This window comes from Coregonus clupeaformis, chromosome 36 (genome assembly GCF_020615455.1).
Source record: "Coregonus clupeaformis isolate EN_2021a chromosome 36, ASM2061545v1, whole genome shotgun sequence".
Lineage (NCBI taxonomy): Eukaryota > Metazoa > Chordata > Actinopteri > Salmoniformes > Salmonidae > Coregonus > Coregonus clupeaformis.
In genome coordinates, this window is record NC_059227.1 from 37,698,216 (window position 1) to 37,722,126 (window position 23,911).

General features: G+C 41.0%; 1 protein-coding gene and 1 non-coding gene across 4 annotated transcripts in view; both read right to left on the reverse strand.

Moving 5' to 3' along the window:
• Positions 1 to 397: 397 nt before the first annotated feature.
• On the reverse strand, positions 398 to 472 carry trnav-uac. Its single transcript has one exon. It is a non-coding gene; the product is annotated as a tRNA-Val (tRNA).
• Positions 473 to 8,929: 8,457 nt separating this feature from the next.
• LOC121552962 (ephrin type-A receptor 7-like) overlaps positions 8,930 to 23,911 on the reverse strand; it is an 89,191-nt gene continuing 74,209 nt past the window's right edge. Inside the window, exons 10-17 of one of the 3 annotated variants that reach the window (XM_045211409.1) lie at positions 20,293 to 20,406; positions 19,651 to 19,836; positions 18,538 to 18,599; positions 17,921 to 18,130; positions 17,444 to 17,593; positions 14,830 to 15,023; positions 13,175 to 13,330; positions 8,930 to 12,889 (exon numbers count right to left, since the gene is read on the reverse strand). In XM_045211409.1, coding sequence (XP_045067344.1) covers positions 12,775 to 12,889; positions 13,175 to 13,330; positions 14,830 to 15,023; positions 17,444 to 17,593; positions 17,921 to 18,130; positions 18,538 to 18,599; positions 19,651 to 19,836; positions 20,293 to 20,406 — 1,187 coding nt within the window. In that variant the 3' untranslated portion in view covers positions 8,930 to 12,774. Of the gene's footprint in view, positions 12,890 to 13,174; positions 13,331 to 14,829; positions 15,024 to 17,443; positions 17,660 to 17,920; positions 18,131 to 18,537; positions 18,600 to 19,650; positions 19,837 to 20,292; positions 20,419 to 23,911 lie in introns of all 3 variants that reach the window. The other 2 variants (XM_045211407.1, XM_045211408.1) reach the window with 2 other exon arrangements.

Genomic DNA, 23,911 nt, shown 5'->3' on the forward strand with positions numbered 1-23,911 from the left:
ATAGTATTCACTCACCGAACATCAACTGCAAAGCGTTATGGGAGAATAATATTTGGAGGATACTTTTGTCAACGACTACTCCTATCAATCATGCAAATTACCTCTCACCTTGCAATATTTATGATAATGCCACCAATGACATTGTGTTAATTGCAGCCATTTCTCACCTGTTCTGAGGGTGTGACACAAATATCAGTTAAGATCCTATCACTCCCCCTTCTGCTTGGGCTACATCAATCATGTCTCTCCATTTGAGGGGGATATTACATGGTGATGTAGACAATATTTGTGAATTGAATGCATTGTCTTCCCCACTTGCATTTTTACATTTTAGTCATTTAGCAGATGCTCTTATCCAGAGCGACTTACAGTTAGTGGGTGCATACATTTTCATACTGGCCCCCCGTGGGAAACGAACCCACAACCCTGGCGTTGTAAGCGCCATGCTCTACCAACTGAGCTACAGGAGGGCTTTTCCATTCAGTTGTCAAATGTGGAATTTGATTACTGGTTGACAAACTGAGATTTTTGAGACCCATTCTCTTTTGTTTTATGATATGTAGCGCATTGGTTTATTTCAGTTGAAAATGAAATAAAAGGCAGTAAAAAATAACTTCAAAAGTAATGGCTGTTGAATTATTAAATTTCCACTTATCTATGTAAATCATAAAAATAGAAAATCTGAGAATCCTCACTTGAACCTTTTCGTTATAAATTTAAGTCACACTTCTTTTTGACTTTCTCAAAACCAAGTAATCTGATTTATAGTTTCTCACTGGTTCCAAATCCTTTTCCAAAGAATATATTGCTGAAAAATCACATTCCACAAGGGTGTATTTGTGCTGCCTATCTTGTGAAAGACGTCTAAAGAACAGGACTAGTGGTTTTATGACTGTCAAACTGGATCTAATTGAACCCTGCTGGAAGGAATCCACTAATCCTCTCAGTTCATGCCCTATAATTGCTCCCCATGTATATCCAATGTCAGACAACTGAAATATGGGTTAGTGCATGTGTAACAACAACCCTAATGATGCCCATGTACATGTCAAAACTACCATTCCACTTCAGCCACTGAACTCCAACCCAAAGTATTATGTTATCTATAGAGATAATTGTTTTAGCACTCAAGGGGGATCTGTTGTTTGTCTTGTTATACAAATGAATGATTCATGTGTGAGTTTTCTCCCATCCTTATCAGAAGCCCCACGCCACCATCCAGCTCTATATGGTGGGAAATGGATGCGTTTGATTGTATTCAAAAGCATCTCTGTTCTGGCTTAGCTTAGCCGTGATCTTTCTCCGTACACCCAAATCTCCCTCTGCAGATGTGTGCTGCAGCTGACAGCTGCGTTAGTCACAGAAATAGAATAAACAATTGTAAATGAAAGCTACATTTCTTCTTAACAATTACTGTTGAATGGAGACCAGGAGGTTAATCTAGTAATCATTGAATCTGCATAAATGGGAGAAGTAATGAATTATGTTCTCCCCGAAAAGTAAGACATAGGATGTGTTTCCCAAAATGGTTATTCATATAGAAATAAACCCCCTACAAATTGGTTGAGGAACACAAGGAAGTAGACAAGAAACATGCCTCCGCAACTGTCATCTCAGATTATAGAACCTTTGAGCACAGCCCAAAATAAAACATCTATATGGAAACATTCACAGTGCAAGGGAGTATTTAACTTCCTGACGAAATTCTCCATATAGGTCAGGGTGAATTGCCATACGTTGATTTAGTTTCTTTTCCAGACAGTTCCCTAGCTGAGACTGTGCTGAAGTACCATTTACCCTCATCTAAGTCATATTAGAAATATCAGTGGCTCCCCACATCTCTCCCATTAACCCTGGAGGACTGATCAAGCTGGAATCAGGGCATGATGGATGTTGGTCTGGGCTTACAAATTCCCATGACCCTTTGCACCACATACCATACTTCACTGGAAAATGTGACTGGTAGCTAACCTAGTTTACATTGAATAACACCACACCAAGGTTATTAGGGGATATGTACTCCATACATCAGGGGCTGGAGCTTTAAGGAGATATTCAAACAAGGGCAGTACACCAGCTTACTTCGTTAGGGCTGGGAATTGCCAGGGACCTCACGATATGATATTATCACCATACTTAGGTGCCGATACGATATGTATTGCGATTCTCACGTTTCTGTATGTATTGCGATTCGATATTGCGATTTTATTGCGATTTGATGTTCGAAACATATTGCTCAATAGGCTTTATGTCTGCGGCAGAGAGACGAGAGAGAGCATGAGAAAGTTAGTTTTGATCAGTCAGGGAAATAAAAGTGCGGAAAACATGTTGGCTCATTATTTAAAAAGAAGATGGAGAACAAGCTATAGGATGGAAAATACCAGAGTTGTGGTGCAGGTACAGCCGACTAGCGCTAACTTACGCTACCTACAGAAGCAGTTATTTATATTTTGTATCTTTGTATTTTTTAAATAAATCAATACATGGAGTCAAATATCGATATAATATCATCCAAAAAGAATATTGCGATATGTAACTGTAGCAATTTTTTCATGCGTCATAAGTTCATTCAACATAAATTCTCATTATTGTTACAAGTCCGATAATAGTTATTTTGCAAGGTACCATTTCAAAGACTCTTTACATTGTTGATTTATCAACTGGGAATCGATCTGTGAGAGGGAAAATGCAATGTGTCAGGGGCACAGTAACTAGTACTCTGTAGCCTTTCCAAGGACCAAAACAGAACCATATGTCTTTCTTTTCCCCTAGTTCAGCACAGTCTTTCCCATTAGACCCATGGGGAGAGCACTGGGGCCTCGATCAATAGAGGCCCCATTAGGGACCCCCGTGGAGGGTGGGCTCTGGGCATTGACTGGCCTATCCTGGCTGCTGCTGTTAGTGGTGCTGCTGGTGGTGGTGGGGATGGGGAGCCCCTCCAAGCCCTGCTGCACTCATCCATCAGGCCCAAGTTCCTCTCTCCAGCCATACCACAGCTTCCTCTTCCAGGTACACAGCACTAATGGCAGCCTCTCATCTATTCTAGTGGGTTCCAGTGTTATTATGAGCTGTGAATATTGGCTACTGAGGGAGTGAATTTGTCAGCTGTGTTTATCAAAATCAAGCATCCTGCTAGAGGACAGCCAAGCAGCTGTTGGCCACTGTTTCTGCTGGACTACTATGCATTCAAAGTGTATCAATTCAGGTCTCAATGAATTGTGGCTAATTTCATTTTAGTCTTGTGGAGATTTTCTAGTGTTGTCTTTCACATGCATAGGGTCTCATGTACCATACCACTACAAAGGGATAGAGAGGGGAATTGCTGTTAATGTACATATCAGAAAAACAAATCTTCACAGGAATGTATGGTAATTGTTTCAATAGGGACGGGTATCGTGCATGTGTCGGTTCATAAACAATCATGAAGCAAGATGTATTCTATATTACTATAGTGGTTACACATACACTGGTCTAACACGTTTACCCAGATACCCCATTACCGCCTGAGCCTTTGGCATCTCCTACAGTATTCATTTACCATGAATAATGTGGTACATCTCATGTGAGATGGAAAGACAATGGTGTCACAATGTTGGCACTCATCTCTCTATTTACAATGGGCTACTCTGTGATTTCCCTGCCTCTTCATGCCTCGCATTGCTGGCCAATGAGAGGGCAATTTGCAGAGAAGATGCATGATTGACCCTTGACCCTCCATAGAGTAGCACCCACGCAGTTCACACTACTTGACCTCTGCGTGCAGTGGATGGTACAGAGCAGGTCTGACTTCACTGATTTCTTTTGCTTCTGTTCCTCCCTCGCATGATTCTCTTGAGGAGGAAACCTTTATTGCATCGTTATTTTCCCAGGTTCTATTTCTTTCTTTCCTCCCGCCTTAGAACTTAGCTGAGATTGAATTTGCGTTTAATCAATGATCTTTGAACTTTAGCTGACTGGCCCTTCCACAATGTTACGCAATAGTCATCATCATACTCTCTCATTACACAGCGGTGAATAGCAAAAGGCAAGGAGATAGATAGGGAATATCTATGATGGCGAGTAAACACCATTGACCTCTCTGAACCCAAGAATTCTGATTCTTCAGGTTTCATAACAAGAGCAGCTCGACCTAAATGGCATTTCAAATCTTCCCTCAGCCCAGATATGTTATCATTAATATATTCCTCGATGCTATGTGGCGGTACATGGCTTTGTGAGGCTTGTCTTCACAGTTGGCCAATACGGGGCAAGAAATAGAGCCTCAGCTAGCTCATGCCAGCTAATAGCAGAGACGCCATAACTCATTGTGTCTTTGAAGAAACCATCAGATCTGCCAAATCCATCATCCTTCTCCATAGAGGCTTTTGCCAGCCTGTGAAATTGATCATCTGCCCAGGGGATGGCAGTCCGTAGAGGTGGAGCCATATTTTACTAGCCCCTAAATACTTAATGCTGCAAGGTGCCATGTGCCAGGCCGTAAAAAGGAATCAGTGTGAATCCAATGGCGGCCAGGCTATTCCCAATCAAAGTCCGGGGTAGACTGGTATGGGAAAAGCATCTGAAAGGGTTTTCATAAAGGAGATAATGTGCCTAACTCGAGTCATGCCAGCACTTTTCATAAAATAATTGAGATATTTTGAAAAGTATTAAAATAAAAAGGCTTATGATTTAGTATTCTTTGGGGTAAGACGAATGTCAGATTTGCATCACAAATTACCATTATCCATTTATCTGCCTTGAGCAAAACGGGCTTCAATCAGCTTAGTGTGAGTTTGCAGAGTTTATGTCTTTATTTGCATCAGTCTGGACTGATGATTCTTTACCTTTAAGCATGTTTGAACCTCAAGCTAGGAAATGACTCCAATGTCAATGTCATCATCTTAGGTGAGTGCACAGACACTGTAGTTATTATGCGTAAACCTTTCCCTGCACTTTGCCAATTCTTTCTCTGCGTTTCCAGGAAATATTACATAAGCAGGAAAATAATTACCTTTCTGTTTGTCTTCTGAAGGAAGGTCGTGTCTGAGGTAGATCAGTTAGGTTGATGACACATCGTCTCATCGATTCATACAATCAAATATGCATATAATATTATCTCATTAATTCAGTTTTTATTTCTTAAAGCCAAATGTGTGTTTTTCAAATGTCGTTGTATTTGAGTTTACTTTTGAGTTTTGCATATGATCCTGTTCATTTGTCCTTATTTGTCAACCAAAGGATGAATTTCTTCCTTGCATATGAATATGCTTCCAGATGTAGGCCTAATGATCAAACCAGACTGACGATTAAAGCTAAATGGAGATGTTTGAGTTTCAATGAAATACCTGACAACAACAGAAGACATGTTTCAAAACTGTTTTAAATTACATATACACTGCTCAAAAAAATAAAGGGAACACTAAAATAACACATCCTAGATCTGAATGAATTAAATAATCTTATTAAATACTTCTTTACATAGTTGAATGTGCTGACAACAAAATCACACAAAAATTATCAATGGAAATCAAATGTATCAACCCATGGAGGTCTGGATTTGGAGTCACCCTCAAAATTAAAGTGGAAAACCACACTACAGGCTGATCCAACTTTGATGTAATGTCCTTAAAACAAGTCAAAATGAGGCTCAGTAGTGTGTGTGGCCTCCACGTGCCTGTATGACCTCCCTACAACGCCTGGGCATGCTCCTGATGAGGTGGCGGATGGTCTCCTGAGGGATCTCCTCCCAGACCTGGACTAAAGCATCCGCCAACTCCTGGACAGTCTGTGGTGCAACGTGGCGTTGGTGGATGGAGAGAGACATGATGTCCCAGATGTGCTCAATTGGATTCAGGTCTGGGGAACGGGCGGGCCAGTCCATAGCATCAATGCCTTCCTCTTGCAGGAACTGCTGACACACTCCAGCCACATGAGATCTAGCATTGTCTTGCATTAGGAGGAACCCAGGGCCAACCGCACCAGCATATGGTCTCACAAGGGGTCTGAGGATCTGATCTCGGTACCTAATGGCAGTCAGGCTACCTCTGGCGAGCACATGGAGGGCTGTGCGGCCCCCCAAAGAAATGCCACCCCACACCATGACTGACCCACCGCCAAACCGGTCATGCTGGAGGATGTTGCAGGCAGCAGAACGTTCTCCACGGCGTCTCCAGACTCTGTCACGTCTGTCACATGTGCTCAGTGTGAACCTGCTTTCATCTGTGAAGAGCACAGGGCGCCAGTGGCGAATTTGCCAATCTTGGTGTTCTCTGGCAAATGCCAAACGTCCTGCACGGTGTTGGGCTCTAAGCACAACCCCCACCTGTGGACGTCGGGCCCTCATACCACCCTCATGGAGTCTGTTTCTGACCGTTTGAGCAGACACATGCACATTTGTGGCCTGCTGGAGGTCATTTTGCAGGGCTCTGGCAGTGCTCCTCCTGCTCCTCCTTGCACAAAGGCGGAGGTAGCAGTCCTGCTGCTGGGTTGTTGCCCTCCTACGGCCTCCTCCACGTCTCCTGATGTACTGGCCTGTCTCCTGGTAGCGCCTCCATGCTCTGGACACTACGCTGACAGACACAGCAAACCTTCTTGCCACAGCTCGCATTGATGTGCCATCCTGGATGAGCTGCACTACCTGAGCCACTTGTGTGGGTTGTAGACTCCGTCTCATGCTACCACTAGAGTGAAAGCACCGCCAGCATTCAAAAGTGACCAAAACATCAGCCAGGAAGCATAGGAACTGAGAAGTGGTCTGTGGTCACCACCTGCAAAACCAGTCCTTTATTGGGGGTGTCTTGCTAATTGCCTATAATTTCCACCTGTTGTCTATTCCATTTGCACAACAGCATGTGAAATGTATTGTCAATCAGTGTTGCTTCCTAAGTGGACAGTTTGATTTCACAGAAGTGTGATTGACTTGGAGTTACATTGTGTTGTTTAAGTGTTCCCTTTATTTTTTTGAGCAGTGTACTAGTCATTTTTTTGTGGAAAAAACAAACGCTCAAACAATGCTATATTAAACATCCTCAATTTATAGTATGTTGGACAAATGTGAGTTGAATCTTCAGTCAAATCCATAATTGTCCCTTAGCTGCAATAAGCCCCCCACAAACAAATACACACCTTTGCATGCTCATCATGTCATATTTCAACATTACTGCTGTCAACGATGTCACCTTGGGCTCAGACATAATAAATAGTCCAGTGCCCAGTCAATTACATGCCCAGATTACCTTTGATGTAGTGTCCCCTAGCAACATGCACCTTTTTTGTGTTTTGGGATTTTTTTATGTGTGGAAATTGCATATCTTTCCTTGGCTTTTCGTCCAGACAAGTCCACTAGCTCCAGTATTCATATTACAAACCAGGAAGTGGGTTATAGAAAGCAGGAAGTAGGAAGTCAGGTAGTTTAGTTAAACCTTCCCACTGGGCACACACTGGTTGAATCAACATTGTTTCTACGTCATTTCAATAAAATTACGTTGAACCAACGTGGTATAGATGTTGAATTGACTTCTGTCCCCAGTGGGTTACCGTTCATCTGATTTCCATGTACAGCATACTGCCCAGCAGAACACAGCTGCCCATTGGATGATGAGCCCTCATTATCTAAAAGGGTCATGATCTTTTAACCTGCAGAGGCAGACTGATATTATCCAGGCCAAGTATATTCTTATCAATTTCAACTGCCTCTTAAACATTTATCTCAATATCAATGTTGACCTTGGTATTAGATGCGAATTGAATGAATAATGGCAAACTAGTGCTTCAGATTATTGCAGAATTGCCAAATATAAATGATTTATTTCCCTTAATCCTCTATTGGCAGTCTTCCAATTTTCTACCTCTCTGTCTAATGGTTGAGTTCAGTGCAGTATATCTGGGAGATATGAACTTTTCCTATTCAAACATGGAGAAAAGGGTTTTATAGAGAAGATAAGTATTGCAACGCCTCAAGCAACTGATTGGAAATCAAACCTAACTTTTACAGGAAAACCTGCAGAGCTTCTTTTCTATACTTGTTCTGTTGGAGTTTGCATGTTTTCAACGTCAATACTATGTCCAATCAGCCTGCAGTCGTGAGAAAATGGAATAAAACATGATAACATACAACCTCTACCAATGGACCCTAAGAATAAACCTGCCAAACTAGGAACCATGAGGATGGAAGAACACTCTGTGTTCCTATTAAATCAGTCCAACTCTACTGTGTATATCAAAATACCCAAACATTTCTGTGTCCATGTTAGATGGCAGGACGATTAGCAGGCTGTAGTGTACTGTAGGGATTAATGGTGACAGAGGAGCAGCCATGGAGCCTCTCCTCCTCTCCCAAAAATGCATGCATGGATGGGGGCCAAACTCCCCTAGAAACATACACTATGGATGCATCCCAAATGGCACCCTATTCCCTATATACTACACTACTTCTGACAGGTCGAAAGTAGTGTACTATAAAGGGAATAAGGTACCATTTGGGATGTAACCTATATAATGATTGCATTCCATCAGCCCTTGGGATGAGATGTTGATACGATTCCAACTTAATAAAATAAATATTAGAATAACGGGAGATATAATCCTTATAAATCGATGAAGGTTCCTTTGTTTAAGTCCCTCAGGATGGATCTTAATTTGATGTTTTGTGCAATGTTGGAGGTTTGGTAGTGTCTTCTTAATGACACCATCCCAGCTATCTTTTTCATGTAGACTGTACCCTCCCATGTCACTCAGTCACACGCACGCACGCACACACGCACACACACACACACCATCACAAAAACACAAAACAGTCATACATCACATTTGTTTAGATTGAATCAAAACTACTTTGATTGTATTCTTACTTTAACTTTCAAAGACCACTGATGAATGATTTACAAAATGGTGTGTGCTGATTAACATATAAAACACTTTGAAACTGTTTAGGGCAAAGGTTGTACCACATGTTTACATGGAAATCCTTTATAATAGTAGCTATTTATGATGGAAAAGAATCCAATGAGAAACAAACGTTTTCTATAGAGATTGTATTATATTTCCAAAAATATATGTACAGTCTATTACAAAGGTTACAAAGCAAAAAAGAAATGTCCTATGTAACAAGAAATCGTCTATGAAGTAATGATTTTACAGTTCTGCTGTTTGGGGAAAATACTCTTGACCGATGAATACTCAATACTCTCATCACAGTAAAATAAATAATAAATTGACAATTCATATAACTGTACATTAAACTAAAAGCTAAAATAAAAACTAGATGGAAAACCTGTCTTTGGTCCTAAATGAGAAAGTATGTACAACTGAAATCTTCTGGGTGACAATAATCATCTGCAAGTGAGATAGAAAAATATAGTGCATTTTCAATGTATTCAGAGCTCACTACAGAGTAATGTGTGTAAAAAAACAACTATATAAATAAAAATGTACAGGTTTTACAATTAGAACATATACAAAGTTTCCCTCGGACCTCTGATCTTTCTGACACAATCAACAGTGCTGAACTCTTTGGAATCATCCACCACCTATGCATTGCGAAGGCGTGTCCACAATTTCCAATGGTTTGTCCAAAAGATTTGAAAATAATAACCATTCTACTTCGTATTTAAAATGTGTTCTCATTCCTGAATCCAATCAACTCACCACACGAACTGCCTGACTTGAACATCCTCAACAAGAAAATGGGTAACAACCAAAGTAAAAGCGGACAGTAAAAGGTGACTGCCTGTGAAGGTTACAGATGATTTATATGGCGGATCGATTGTATCCAGGTCTTAATCTCAATTTGGCTCAAAATTGCTGTCTCTACAGGACCCCAGACTCAGAGAGAGAGGGGGGAGGGGGAGTGGGGGCCTCCAGCTCTGGGGTGTGAAGGCCCCTAGGGGCCCGCTGTTGAAGATCAAAGCAGTGGAGAGTAGAGAGAGAGAGCGAAAGAGGGAGCCTGCTTGCCTTCCTGTGAACTGGGGAGTTTTGTGCTGACTGAATGCCTTTACGCTGGTATTCAATTCAAAGGGCTGGCATGGACCCAAATGCTGAGCTTTGCTGTATGGATAAAGAATGGGTCTGTCTGTCTGTGACACGGGTCCCAGAGCGGGCTGGGCATGGTCTGATTCCCTGGGTACCCCCACACAGGTGTGAGTCCCTTTGGACCGAGCACAATGGAAATTAATCTAGGAAAGAATAGACAAAGTCACTAATGGCTTTGCAAAAACTAAGCTTGCAGCCATAGTCCATGATGGTGTTTCAAGGTTGGTTTTCTGAAGACCAATTCATTCTCTACAGGCATATTGAAGGGCGTCTTAAATAAATCATTGGGAAAAGCTGCAGCTTTGAAAATATGGATCTATGATCAGTCCATTAAGACAGCCTTGGATATAGCCTTTTTTTACACAACTGCAATTGGAAATACCTATATTCTCCTTACTTTAAATGACAAAGAAATGAGTGAACCAACCATTCATCAGAGAATACAAAGCTGAAGAAATATTCAACATGATAACATTCATTTTGTTGTAGAAAGAGAATACTGTGATGGCACCATTAGGTAGTCTTTTTAGCACATCTTTGCAGAGCTCATTCCTCATCTCTGTGCCCTGATTAACATACAAAGGGGCAGGGAAGTTAAGGAAATAAGCATATAAACACTTTTATGCATGTTACATCACCCTGTTTGCCTGGAAAGGCACAGAGATGAGGAATGGGCTCTGCAAATATGTGCTAAAAAGACAACCTAATGGTGCCATCAGTCTTCTCTTTCTACAACAAAATGAATGTTATCATGTTGAATATTTCTTCAGCTTTGTATTCTCTGATGAATGGTTGGTTCACTCATTTCTTTGTCATTTAAAGTATAGACATGTGACTAGCTCTCCTGACCAGCCAGGGCTGGGACGGTGTGTGATTTTCACAGTATGAGCATCATAATAAGGAGTATCAGGATTTTCACTATATTATGATATTATTAGTTACTGTAGGTACCTCGCACCGAATCGAAGGCCTGCAAATTCAGTGTGCTGCAATGGAAAGGATGATGTCATGACTAATAAGTGCAACTCTCTGCTGGTTGAATGTCATTTCACCCCACTGTAACAGCCATATATTCTCAACATACTCATACTCTGTGACATTGTTATGAAGTCATTAGCATGTCACGGTATACCATTTCGTAAGTGGCATTACTATTTCATTATTTTGATAACTCGGTATTCCAGTATACTGTACCAATCTATCCTCCCAGCCTATACTCCAGGTAATCTTCAACTGGAAAAAGGTCAATACATATTCCATTTTCCTATTGGTGACAGAATTTTTCCAAAGCGTTTTCCCAGCACAACTGATATTTCTGTAAAACCTAGCACCTTAAAATCTCAGAGAAGGACCATTTCTACCTGGGCTAATTATTGCTCTGTTCAATCTTCTACTCTACACTGATTGTGTTAATCATCACTCAACATATGTAAGTGTGCATGCACTAAATTTGATTCATGTTCAGGATGACAGGATACCACAAAGAAAATAGGGAACTTGTCCATTCAACCCTACATAAGACTTCTGTCTCATTGAATCACAAAAAAAAATGCCATAGAAGTGCCTAAAAAGAATGGGAATACATTAGTTTTAAGGCAGTTTTAAGGCAAAGAACATACACAGCCTTTCATAGATTCACCCTTCACAACTGTATTCACCGAAATATGAAACAAATACCATTTGCTGCAACACAACATATTTTTGTTTAGGCATTTCAAACCCTTTGCGGTGGATCAAGTAATCTCTTTAAGTTACAATACAACCTTTCTATAGTGCTATCTGTGGAAACGTTCAATTAAATAATTAAACAACAAAACATTTCAGATTGAAAGCATATTGGACAATAAGGTAAAATGATTCATGTGGTAAACATAAATATTGCCACTTTGATGCTTGATATTAGATATAAAAGTTGTGATCAATCTGAAATCGATTTGCCTTGTTGGTGTCATACTGTTTCGCAATTCCTACATACAAATTTGAAATGTTTTCATCATACAACGAGAGCATCTGTGTTCAGAGAAATGCATACAGCAAGCCACTCCTGCAAGCTTGAAACAACCAAGTGAATACTACTATCGCTGACGTCACTGATCTGAGGTGCAGGATACCATTTTCACTTCAAAAACATCAGGGAGAAAAAAACACAACTCACTGCAAACAGTTAAAACAGCCTGGAGTGTCTCAAGACAAACTGGTCAAAGAACCTCTAAATCATCTCCACCAAAATGTTCAGACACCATATTCACTCTGTCCTTTTGGATGGGAATGTTGACCCTCTTGTCAAGTCCAAAATAAAAAAAGGAAGAAAATAGTTGTAACGGGAAAGAAAAATGTAAGATTACTGTACGTTTCACACCATATCACTGTGCATTCTGAAACTAACAAAATTAACAAACTAGAAGAAAAAATACTGAAAAACCACCGCAAGGGGAAAATGTTTTTTTAAAAGAACAAGGTAATACGCATCAAACTCCTTCTCCAAAGCTCCATCTCTATTTGTGGTTGAGAGTTTCTCAGAGTGGCATCATGTCCAGGGAGTATTCTCTCATTCTCTCCTTAGTACCCGTTCTAAAGAGGGGTTAAATCCTTCGCCGAGGAACAAAGGAATGATTTTATTCCAAAACATCCGGAAAAAAAAGAGTCAGACACAGGAGACAGCGTCACGTCACATGATTTTTTATGATTATCCTGGGAAGTTCTGCCCTAGCGCTGCTCTAGATAGCTCTTTGCCCCCCTGTCCACAGGGGGCACTGTAGTCTGTCATCACACCTGGATGCCCGTGCCGTGGAGATGCAGCATCTGGGCTCTCATAGTCTGTATGTTGCTCATGATCTTCTTCTGATGGCCCACTAAAGTGATCCCCAAGCTCATCACATCCCTGCAAGACAAGACAACCAATCATAAATCACAGCACTGGACCACAGAGAGGCTCAAAACATCTCATGATTTATAGCACCAGGTATTTCATTAAAGGAGAAATGGAGGATTAAAAAAATAAAATGTAAAACTCGACAGGCTTGTTCATGAATCACAATGATGAAATTTAAATTCAGTCCTGGCATGTCCAAGGATATTGAATGAGAAAATAATTATAAGACAACTCTCCAGAAATGGCTATGGTGGCTTTGACCTCCACAAGTGTTTTAATGTTCAGGTTCCTTACTCGATTGACATCCTTGCCACAGATTCCAGTGAGCTGTAGCCAGCGGCGGTGAAGTTGTCTCTGTATCGCTCCATCTTGATGGCCTCCAGCCACTCCCCCACCGAGTGGAACGTAGTGAAGTCTGGTGTGCTCTGATCTAACAGGGGACTAATCGGTCTGTGGGATGAGCAAGACAAAAACATTAACGTCTCATGCAAAAACATTCCCACAGCAAATACAAATTCAGCTGGGAACAAAACACAAAGACAGCCAAAGACATCCCGGGGTGCAGTAAATTGCAAGTGAAAAATAAATTAACACATTTTTTACACTTCAATATCAAATTCAAAAGTGACTACGCCATCTGATCCTCTTTTTCGGGCAAATATGTGTGCTAAATAACTATTAAAAAAAACTCAACATCAGTTGGATTGGCATTTTTTGCTTCAAACACCCACAAATGGCTCCCAGAAACGGAAGCGTTTTTTACATTTTTTGGGGGGTTACGTTCTCAATCTCACCCAGGGAGATTGTGTTCCGACTGTAAATATAATTAATTTGACAAATGTCACAGTGGGGTCCAGAGTTCCCAAAGCACTTGAAAGTCCCAGGAACTCATTACAGGGATTGATTTAAAAGCCCTGCTATTGACCATAAAGCCATGGAAGCTGCTTTGGCTTATTGATTCTCAGGGATTTATCTTTCATCTGTGAACTCCTGTGGATAAATCAACCACTGGATGCTCTGAATTGTCCACTAATGTAGCTCCATAGGAATTAAATATGAAGAAACAATACATACTTCCAGAGTCTTATACAGATGTAGGATCTTAATTTGATCACTCTTTTGTTGCTGAGAATGCACCACAGGAAATGCAGATGAGCTTCGTGATTGACATAAATTCACTGAAAACCCACACTAACACACGGTTATATTAACAGTATAGCACTTTACATGTAGCCTACTTTTAGCTGGCTAATAGCCTAAGCACTGATCAAGCAATATTATTAACTAAATGTTCAAATCCTGTTGCTGCAGGATTATTTTGCTGTGACAATATACAGGTAACTACCAAAAATAAAGGAAACACCAACAGAAGTGATCTTAATAGGGCATTGGAACAGCTTCAATGCACCTTGGCATAGATTCTACAAGTGTCTGGAACTCTAATGGAGGGATGTGACACCATTCTTCCACGAGAAATTCTCTAATTTGGTGTTTTGTTGATGGTGGTGGAAAACCCTGTCTCAGGCGCCGCTCCAGAATCTCCCATAAGTGTTCAATTGGGTTGAGATCTGGTGACTGAGACAGCCATAGAATATGGTTTACATAATTTTCCTGCTCATCAAACCATTCAGTGACCACTCATGCCCTGTGGATGGGGGCATTTTCATCCTAGCCATAGTAGCCAAAATAATGGCCTGCCCAGCATTTTTTATAATAGCTTAATTAACTCAGGAATCACACATGTGTGGAAGCACCTGCTTTCAATACACTTTGTATACCTCATTTACTCAAGTGTTTCCATTATTTTGGTAGTTACCTGTAGGTCAAATTAAGATCCTACATCTGTAGCTAACATGGTCAAATCTAATAACTGAAGCTGATAATTAAATGTATTCCATTGGAGCTTTGTAGTGCTCAGTCATAGGGTTAATGAGACAAGCTTTCCTTACCTCGTGCATGTTCCCACCGGGGTTTTCAAGGTATTGGGATTGCGAATCATCTTATCAAGGATGCCAACTACTTGATCAAATTTGGGTCGATCAGCCCTGTCTTTCTGCCAGCAGTCCAGCATTAGCTGGTGCAGGCCTGGAGGGCAGTCCATGGGAGCAGGGAGGCGGTACCCCTCCTCTATTGCCTTTATCACCTGGGAAAACCAAAACACAGGAGAGTCTTTAAGGGCCATTACCACCACATTAACTCAAGTTCATTACCATTTCATCCTCTAATCAAGATGGTTGTAAACAGGAAGTGTCAGTATTTTTTACATTTTAGTCATTTAGCAGACGTTCTTATCCAGAGCGACTTACAGTTAGTGAGTGCATACATTATTTTTTCATACTGCCCCCCCGTGGGAATCAAACCCACAACCCTGGCGTTGCAAACGCCATGCTCTACCAACTGAGCTACACAAGTCTTATGTGGTTCCCTATTTACAGACTTGGTACATCGAGGAGAAACAAGCCTAACTGGACGTGATCGCTCAGTGTCAGCTTGTTAAGATGATTGTGAGACACAAGGACACAGAGTAGCAGGACCCAAATGAGGAGATATTGAGAGTAGCACCCTGTATGTCCCTGTATGGCACAGAGATTAGTCTCTGGAAGAGCTGCTCCTGTCTGTTATACTGTACCAATAGAAGTGATTGTAATTAATCTAGCCAACAGTGGCTCTTTTTTCCTTTAGATGCATCATTTCTACTGTTTGTCTCATCAATAGGGGGTATATGCATATCTTTAAAACTACATATATTCTCACTGTGTCAATAGTTAAAAACCAGGTCCATTGAAAGTCTAAGGCATGAGAACATTAAACATTAGGGGCAATGGGCAACTTTGATTTGAGACTCAACCGTCTCTTCCTCTATTCAAGGGTTTATTTTCTGCAAATATTCATCTGTTATTCCTGTCAGGGATATTCAAAAAGACTGAACTACGGAAGGAAAAGTATCAAAACAGTAAAACTGTTGAGGAAATGTAAATATTTCTCTTTCTGTATCCCAGAGGAGCTGTTAGCCAACATCTTGACAGAGGAACTGAAATCCCTGACATTGATGCCTGTCAAGCACTAAAATGGACAATCATGTTTAACATTTCTAACAGCTGATTGTTCAATCAGCAGGCTTCCCATTAGGAGGAGCTGAGAGTAACATAATCCTTTTTAGTTTTTTCTGCTGAGGAGAAGACTGTTTGTCCTACTGGATTATACCATCTTTAACTTCGCCAAGGGAGAAAACTAACACTGGAGCATCTTCCAGACTAGTACTTGCAAACATTGGCGGATTAAAACATTTTACTACTTATAGATGTACTATCTTAATTTGATCACTCTCAATCGTTGCTGAGAATGTTCCTGCACAGCAGGAAATGTAAACTTCAAATCAAATCAAATCAAATTGTATTTGCCACATGCGCCGAATACAACAGGTGTAGACATTACAGTGAAATGCTTACTTACAAGCCCTTAACCAACAATGCATTTTTTAAAATAATTTAAAAAATCAAAGTGTTAAGTAAAAAAAATCAAAGCAAATAACTAAAGAGCAGCAGTAAAATAAAATAACAGTAGGGAGGCTATATACAGGGGGGTACCGGCGCAGAGTCAATGTGCGGGGGCAACGGCTAGTCGAGGTAATTAAGGTAATATGTACATGTGGGTAGAGTTAAAGTGACTATGCATAAATAATAAACAGAGTAGCAGCAGCGTAAAAGAGGGGGGTGGGGGTGTGGGGGCCGTGCAAATAGTCCGGGTAGCCATGATTAGCTGTTCAGGAGTCTTATGGCTTGGGGGTAGAAGCTGTTGAGAAGCCTTTTGGACCTAGACTTGGCGCTCCGGTACCGCTTGCCGGTATATGCTTGTAGTGTATTCAAGGTTTAAAAAGGATTCTAAAGTTTATTTCCACTTTAAAATGTCAGACTTGATTTGCCCCTACAAAAAATGTCCATTAATTCTAATCCATATAATAATTCACATTTTCTGTTGCTGCAGGATTCTTCTCCCTGCTATAGTAAATTGGCTCAAATTAAGATCCTACATATGTAAGTATCATCGTTACTGGTGTTCGAATCGGCGGCCAAACTCCTCTAAAGCCACTTTGCGATCAGCATGATGAACAGCTTTGCAATGTTCATCTGTTCCAATTTAGCTGAAACAAAGCAATGACTGCAGTTCAAACTAAAAGCTCTACATGACTAAGTAAATAGCTCTGGAATTATTGAACTCAGCTAATGCCAAATTTGGTTTTCATTATCCTAACTCATTATAAAGGTTAAAAGCCGTTTTGAAGTCAAAAATGTATTTTGTTTGCCAAGTAGCTACTCTTTTTCTTTATATTATCATATATACATTTTATGAATATCAATCTCTGATTAAAACGGAATGAATTACAACCTAACAATTCACCTCATTCAACTCTGAGTAGTAATTGTGGCCCATGTTTAAATAATTTATTAGAATTCTGTTAATTCTGTTAACCCCTGGGCAATCTGGTAGCTAGTCCCTGAGCTACATGCGAAATCTGACATGACATTTGGTGTATAATTGACTTCATGTTAGAGAGCAACTCACATCTTGATTGGACATGTCCCAGTAAGGCCGTTCCCCATAGGACATGACCTCCCACATGACAATGCCATAACTCCACACATCACTAGCGGAAGTGAATTTACGGTACTGGATGCCTTCCATTGCTGTCCATCGAACAGGTATCTTTCCGCCCTGTTCAGTAAAATGCAGGTCAGTGGCTGGAGTAAAGATCAAATTCATTATATCCTGCATCTTCCCCTAAAACATCAATTAAAATAGAGTTACAACTTTGCACACAGGGTCAGCAAAACTTCAAAACTTTCAAAGCAAAAACTCTACCAAAGAGACTGCATGCTTTGCATATTGAATAGCTAGCTAGCACAGGCGTGCATGGGCATGCATCCATATTTTATACTAAACTTTCATGCATTGGCTGTTGGCTGGATTTGAGTATTCAGAGAGAGTGCAAGGTGTCTAGGAAGGGAAGAAAGCAATACGGGGCTGGCTTAATTAACTCACCGTTGTTGTGTAGACAGCCTCAGGATCGTCGTCGATCACTCTTGACAGGCCGAAGTCAGACACTTTACATACGAGATTGCTGTTGACAAGGATGTTTCGTGCGGCCAGATCTCGATGGACATATCCCATGTCAGAGAGATATCTCATCCCTGCTGCTATGCCCCGCAGCATCCCCACTAACTGGATCACTGTGAACTGACCATCGTGTTTCTGTACACAACAGAGGACAACCGACAGCTAATCAAGATCCACTGAGATCCAGGTCACAAAGGTATTGCAGCACTTTTATTCATAGAATAAGAAGCTCTTATTGTGAACATACTGTATTATACATGTATAACTGGTTAGGGAGTTGCCATTTCAAATAAAATAAAATCAAATAGTATTTGTCACATGCGCCGAATACAACCTTACAGTGAAATGCTTACTTACAAGCCCTTAACCAACAATGCAGTTTTAAGAAAAATAAGTATTAAGTAAAAAATAGATAAGTAAAAAATAACAAATAACAAATAGTTAAAGAGTAGCAGAAAAATAAAATACCACTAGGGAGGCTATCTACAGGGGTAGGGAGGCTATTTACCTACTACCATTTGAATGCATTGAAAGGTTCTCACCCTGAGGAAAGCATCTAATGAGCCGTTTTCCATATATTCAATCACAATCATCACCGGTTTTCCTGAAAACAAGGATGACACATTCCGTTAATTGACTCATAAATATGGCTTACAAGTGTTTATTAATGACGGCCTGCTAAAAATACACTTCCGCCTCAGTGTTATTTTGAGCCGTTTGTTTGTAATTAAGTGTTAACATCTGCCCCTTATATTAGGCTGTCTAAATGAGAAAATGTAAAACAGGGAGCAAGGCTAATTCAATCAGATACTTCTCAATGTCATTCCTTTTGACTGCAACACTTTCACATTGTATAGCTAGCTAAATATATTGTACAATGTTCCTCTCAGGTCTTCCTCTCACAGTTCGTCTGGCAACTTAACCTTTTCACACATTCACGTTATTTACTAAATGCACAAAACATTAGTTAAACCACCCTAATATTTAGTTGCACCCCCTTTTACCCTCAGAACAGCCTCAATTAGTCGGGGCATGGTGTCGAAAGCGTTCCACAGGGATGCTGGCCCATATTGCCTCCAATGCTTCCCACGGTTGTGGCAAGTTGGCAGGATGTCCTTTGGGTGGTGGACCATTTTTGATACACACGGGAAACTGTTGAGTGTGAAAAACCCAGCAGTGTTGCAGCTCTTGACACAAACCTGTGCGCTTGGCACCTACTACCATACCCTGTTCAAAGGCACTTAAATGTTTTGTCTTTCTCATTCACTCTCTGAATGGCATACATGCACAATCCATGTCTCATTTGTCTCAAGGCTTAAAAATCCTTCTTTAACCTGTCTCCTCCCCTTCATCTACACTGATTGAAGTGGATTTAACAGGTGATATCAATAAGGGATCATAGGTTTCACCTGGATTCACCTGGTCGGTCTATGTCATGGAAAGAGTTCCTAATGTTTTGTACACTCAGTTTATAATGACTCTTTGTAGCAATTTAAGACTTGAAATGAAATCTATTGACATATTATGTGACCTTAAAGCATGGTCTTCGAGTGCACTTGCTCTAATTTCTTGCTTCAGTCGAGTGTGTGTGTGTGCGTGCATGCGTGCGTGTGTGTGTGTGTGCAAGTGTGCGTGTGGAAGAATGCAGTCCTTACCTCTGGTCACCACTCCCTCCAGATGGACAACATTGGGATGGTCAAACTGGCCCATAATGCTGGCCTCACACAGGAAGTCTCTCCTCTGTTTCTCTGAGTAGCCCACCTTCAAGGTTTTAATGGCCACTGACGTGTCCCGTTTCCCTGGGAGCTTCATCCGTCCACTACACACCTCCCCAAACTCTCCTGTGAGACAGACAGATACATAACCAGTCATGAGTCATGACCCTTAAGAAAAACTAGCATTTCATGTTTTGACAAAATACTTAGTGTGTTTTCAGATTAAAAAAGCTGTGCTGTGGGAAAATACAAATTGGAGTAGGACATCTTGTTATGCACTGGGGAGTGTACCAGAGACACGTAATAAGACAAGCTGTGGATATATAGATACTCTCATTGACCTCATCTCTAAAACTGATGTGGCAGCAATTTATCAGCTGTGAGCAGCTTAGCTATTGTCTTGCATTTTAAAAAGATGCAGGGCCACACATGAACTTTTCCCCCCTTTTGCAATTGCGCCATCAATATATACGGTAAGAATAAACCGTGTCAACCGTCAAGGTGTAAATATGTGGCTGTCATTATGATATATGAGTACACGTAACTAAACAGAGAGAGCTGGGAGACACCAGCCAGACTCACCTGCTCCAATAACTCGCTCAATCTTAATGCACGACGCCTCCAGCTCCTTGGCAAATTGATGGACAGCCCTGTTCGGGTCCTCGTAGGTTTCAGGGTCAATGTATGTTTTGGTGCCTGGAAATTTAACTGTAGAAAGGTAAGGGGATTACTGTTACGATTAAATATGCATACAGAGCGCCAGGCTGGCCAGGCGCTTGACAGGCACACCATTACCAAGGGCAACCATTCAGAAGGAATTGCTAAACAGCCAGCTGATGGAAAGCATCTGTGTCAAAAGGTATTTCTACAAACACCCTAAACCAGCCATTTATTATTTTATCTTACTCCTTTTTCCTTTTCCTCCAATAGAAATGAAAACATGATTATATTTTCTTCCTAACCTCCTCACAAAGGAGCGACAAGGATTTCAGCAGCCCGGAATGGGATTTACTGCTAAAGTTGTATGCTATACTGAGCAGGGCTTTGAGTTAGCTAAGTCTGTCAAGCTCTGCCAGTGAATTTAAAAGTCTGGTAAGGCAAGCCCTGATATAATGTAATACGAGTCATAGAAGACAGTTATTTTCTTATGGTCTTTGACTTGATAACCTTCTGAATTTTGCTGCGCAGATAATGGTGACTGTAGTTCTATCACAACTAGTACAATATTACGATTTTAACGCAATGATACTGGAAAGGTTCATACATATTCATGCAAACATACAGATGTAGGATCTTAATTTGATCAATCACAATTTGCTGAGAAATGGAAACGTGTAGTGTATTTGAAGTTTAAAAAGGCTTCTAAAGTTTGTAATTTCAACTATATTTCAACTTGATTTGCCCTAACGAAAAATGTGGATTATAAATAATTACATTAATTATAATCCACATAATAATTCACATTTCCTGTTGCTACAGGATTATTTTCCTGCTGTAGCAAACTGGTTCAAATTAAGATCCTACATCTGTAGGGTAAAAAAAAGCCACTGACTGAGAAAGAAGCGGTGTAGTTCTTCCCATGTACGTAACACCACACTAATAAATTACACGGTTCTAGTAGATGAGTGTGTTCCACTGACCTAATTTGTTCATATCAAATTCTCCCTTATTACAACATAACCTGCCAACTTCAATACCACAAGCTATTTAATGAGATGCACATAGTGGAAGACTATACCAAACAGGGAAAACACAGTACAGACAGAAACAAGGAAATCAGACACACCAAAACACCATCATTAAATTACTAATCAGCTCCAGGCTCAATAATGACAAACAGAAATACTTTTTTTTGTAATATCCTCTGCATACGTCCTGGAAAGCCATGTTGGCCTATCCAGTAACATATACACAAATGCATTGCGTTCCAGCGAGGAGCTCCAGCGACAGCAGCTGATATTTCCCTCCAATCCATCCTATAATTGCTTTGTCCATCCAAGCTGTCACCGGATCTGATAGGGAGACGTCTTATCACGGGCCTACATTGGGCCTACATGTTGAATTCACGCACTATCTGGCTTCTGTCGCCCTGGCAGTCCCTCTATTAGGCGCTCTTGTTTGCGTTTCCATCTCCCAGTGTTTTTAGCAGAAGGACCTGTGCCTTCCTGCAGCTTGATCTGTCAGATACTTATCAGCTGAGGATCACGAAATGCCAGCACAGCCGTCTTTCTACCGCTGTGGCCATGTGACACTCTGACCCTTTGTTTCACAATCAGCAGTTTGCCTACAGCAGCAGATCATTACGGCTTCGCTTGGGAAGATGTCTGCGGCTGCATCTCCAGGGGCATCATTAGGACAGGGTGGTGTGTGTCAGTGTGTGTGTGTGTGTATAGGTTAAAGGAGCCTAGAAGAGGAACCTTGGGATAGAGTAAATGTGTGTGTACATCTCTAAATCTCTACTCCGAGCAACACCAGGAGGTCAACAGCATCCTCCTATCTTACCAAAGTGGTTGAAAAGTTGGGTCTTTACATTTTTTATGAGGAATTCTCTCTTTCAGCTCTGCCCTGGATCCCATTCTCTGACAATGCTCATATTCATGTGTTTGCAGTTTGGAGCTAGGCCTCATGTCCTCATCTCAATAGATTTGTCCATCAAATACCAACCAGATGCTAGTGTGATTGTTCCCAGCTTTCATAAAAAAATCTGTGGAAAAATTAAGAGACCACTGCAAAATTATCAGTTTCTCTGGTTTTACTATTTATAGGTATGTGTTTGGGTAAAAATAACATTTTTGTTTTATTCTATAAACTACTGACAACATTCTCCCAAATTCGCCCCCAAAAATTGTCATTTAGAGCATTTATTTGCAGAAAATGACAACTGGTCAAATTAACAAAAAAGATGCAGTGTTGTCAGACCTCGAATAATGCAAAGAAAATAAGTTCATGTTCATTTTTAAACAACACAATACTAATGTTTTAACTTAGGAAGAGTTCAGAAATCAATATTTGGTGGAATAACCCTGATTTTCAATCACAGCTTTCATGCATCTTGGCATGCTCTCCACCAGTCTTTCACATTGATGTTGGGTGACTTTATGCCACTCCTGGCGCAAAAATTCAAGCAGCTCGGCTTTGTTTGATGTCCTGTGACCATCCATCTTCCTCTTGATCACATTCCAGAAGTTTTCAATGGGGTTCAGGTCTGGAGATTGGGCTGGCCATGAGAGGGTCTTCATCTGGTGGTCCTCCATCCACACCTTTATTGACCTGACTGTGTGGCATGGCGCATTGTCCTGCTGGAAAAACCAATCCTCAGAGTTGGGGAACAATGTCAGAGCAAAAGGAAGCAAGTTTTCTTCCAGGACAACCTTGTACGTGGCTTGAATCATGCGTCCTTCACAAAGACAAATGTGCCCGATTCCAGCCTTGCTGAAGCACCCCCAGATCATCACCGATCCTCCACCAAATTTCACAGTGGGTGCGAGACACTGTGGCTTGTTGGCCTCTCCAGGTCTCCGTCTAACCATTAGACGACCAGGTGTTGGGCAAAGCTGAAAATTGGACTCATCAGAGAAGATGACCTTACTCCAGTCCTCTACGGTCCAATCCTTATGGTATTTTGCAAACCTCAGCCTGGCTCTTCTTTGCTTCTCATTGATGAAGGGGTTTTTCTAGCTTTGCACAACTTCAGCCCTGCCCCTAGGAGCCTGTTTCGAACCGTCCTCGCCGTGCACTTCACCCCAGCTGCCGTTTGCCATTCTTTTTGTAGGTCACTTGATGTCATCCTACGGTTGTTGAGTGACATTCGAATGAGTTGGCGGTCATCCCGATCAGTAGAGAGTCGTTTTCGCCCTCTGCCGGTCTGTAGCTTTGTTGTCCCCAATGTCTGCTGCTTGACCTTGTTCTTATGAACCGCCGTCTTTGAAATTTGAAGGATGGAAGCAACCTGACGCTCACTGTATCCCTCTGCCAGTAAAGCCAGAATGGAACCCTTCCTTTCCTCACTCAAAACTTTATTTTTCAACTCTTTTGGCATGTCAATAGTTATTTTTTTATTAATATTACTTTTGAGGTATTATTAGCACTGTTTTTGCCATCCAGCTGGTCCTATTGCAAGAGGATAGTGATGACCAAAGCAGTGGTTTTTATACTTTTCCTCGTTAAATAAGATTTGGTTCAGGTGATCACCTAATCAGTA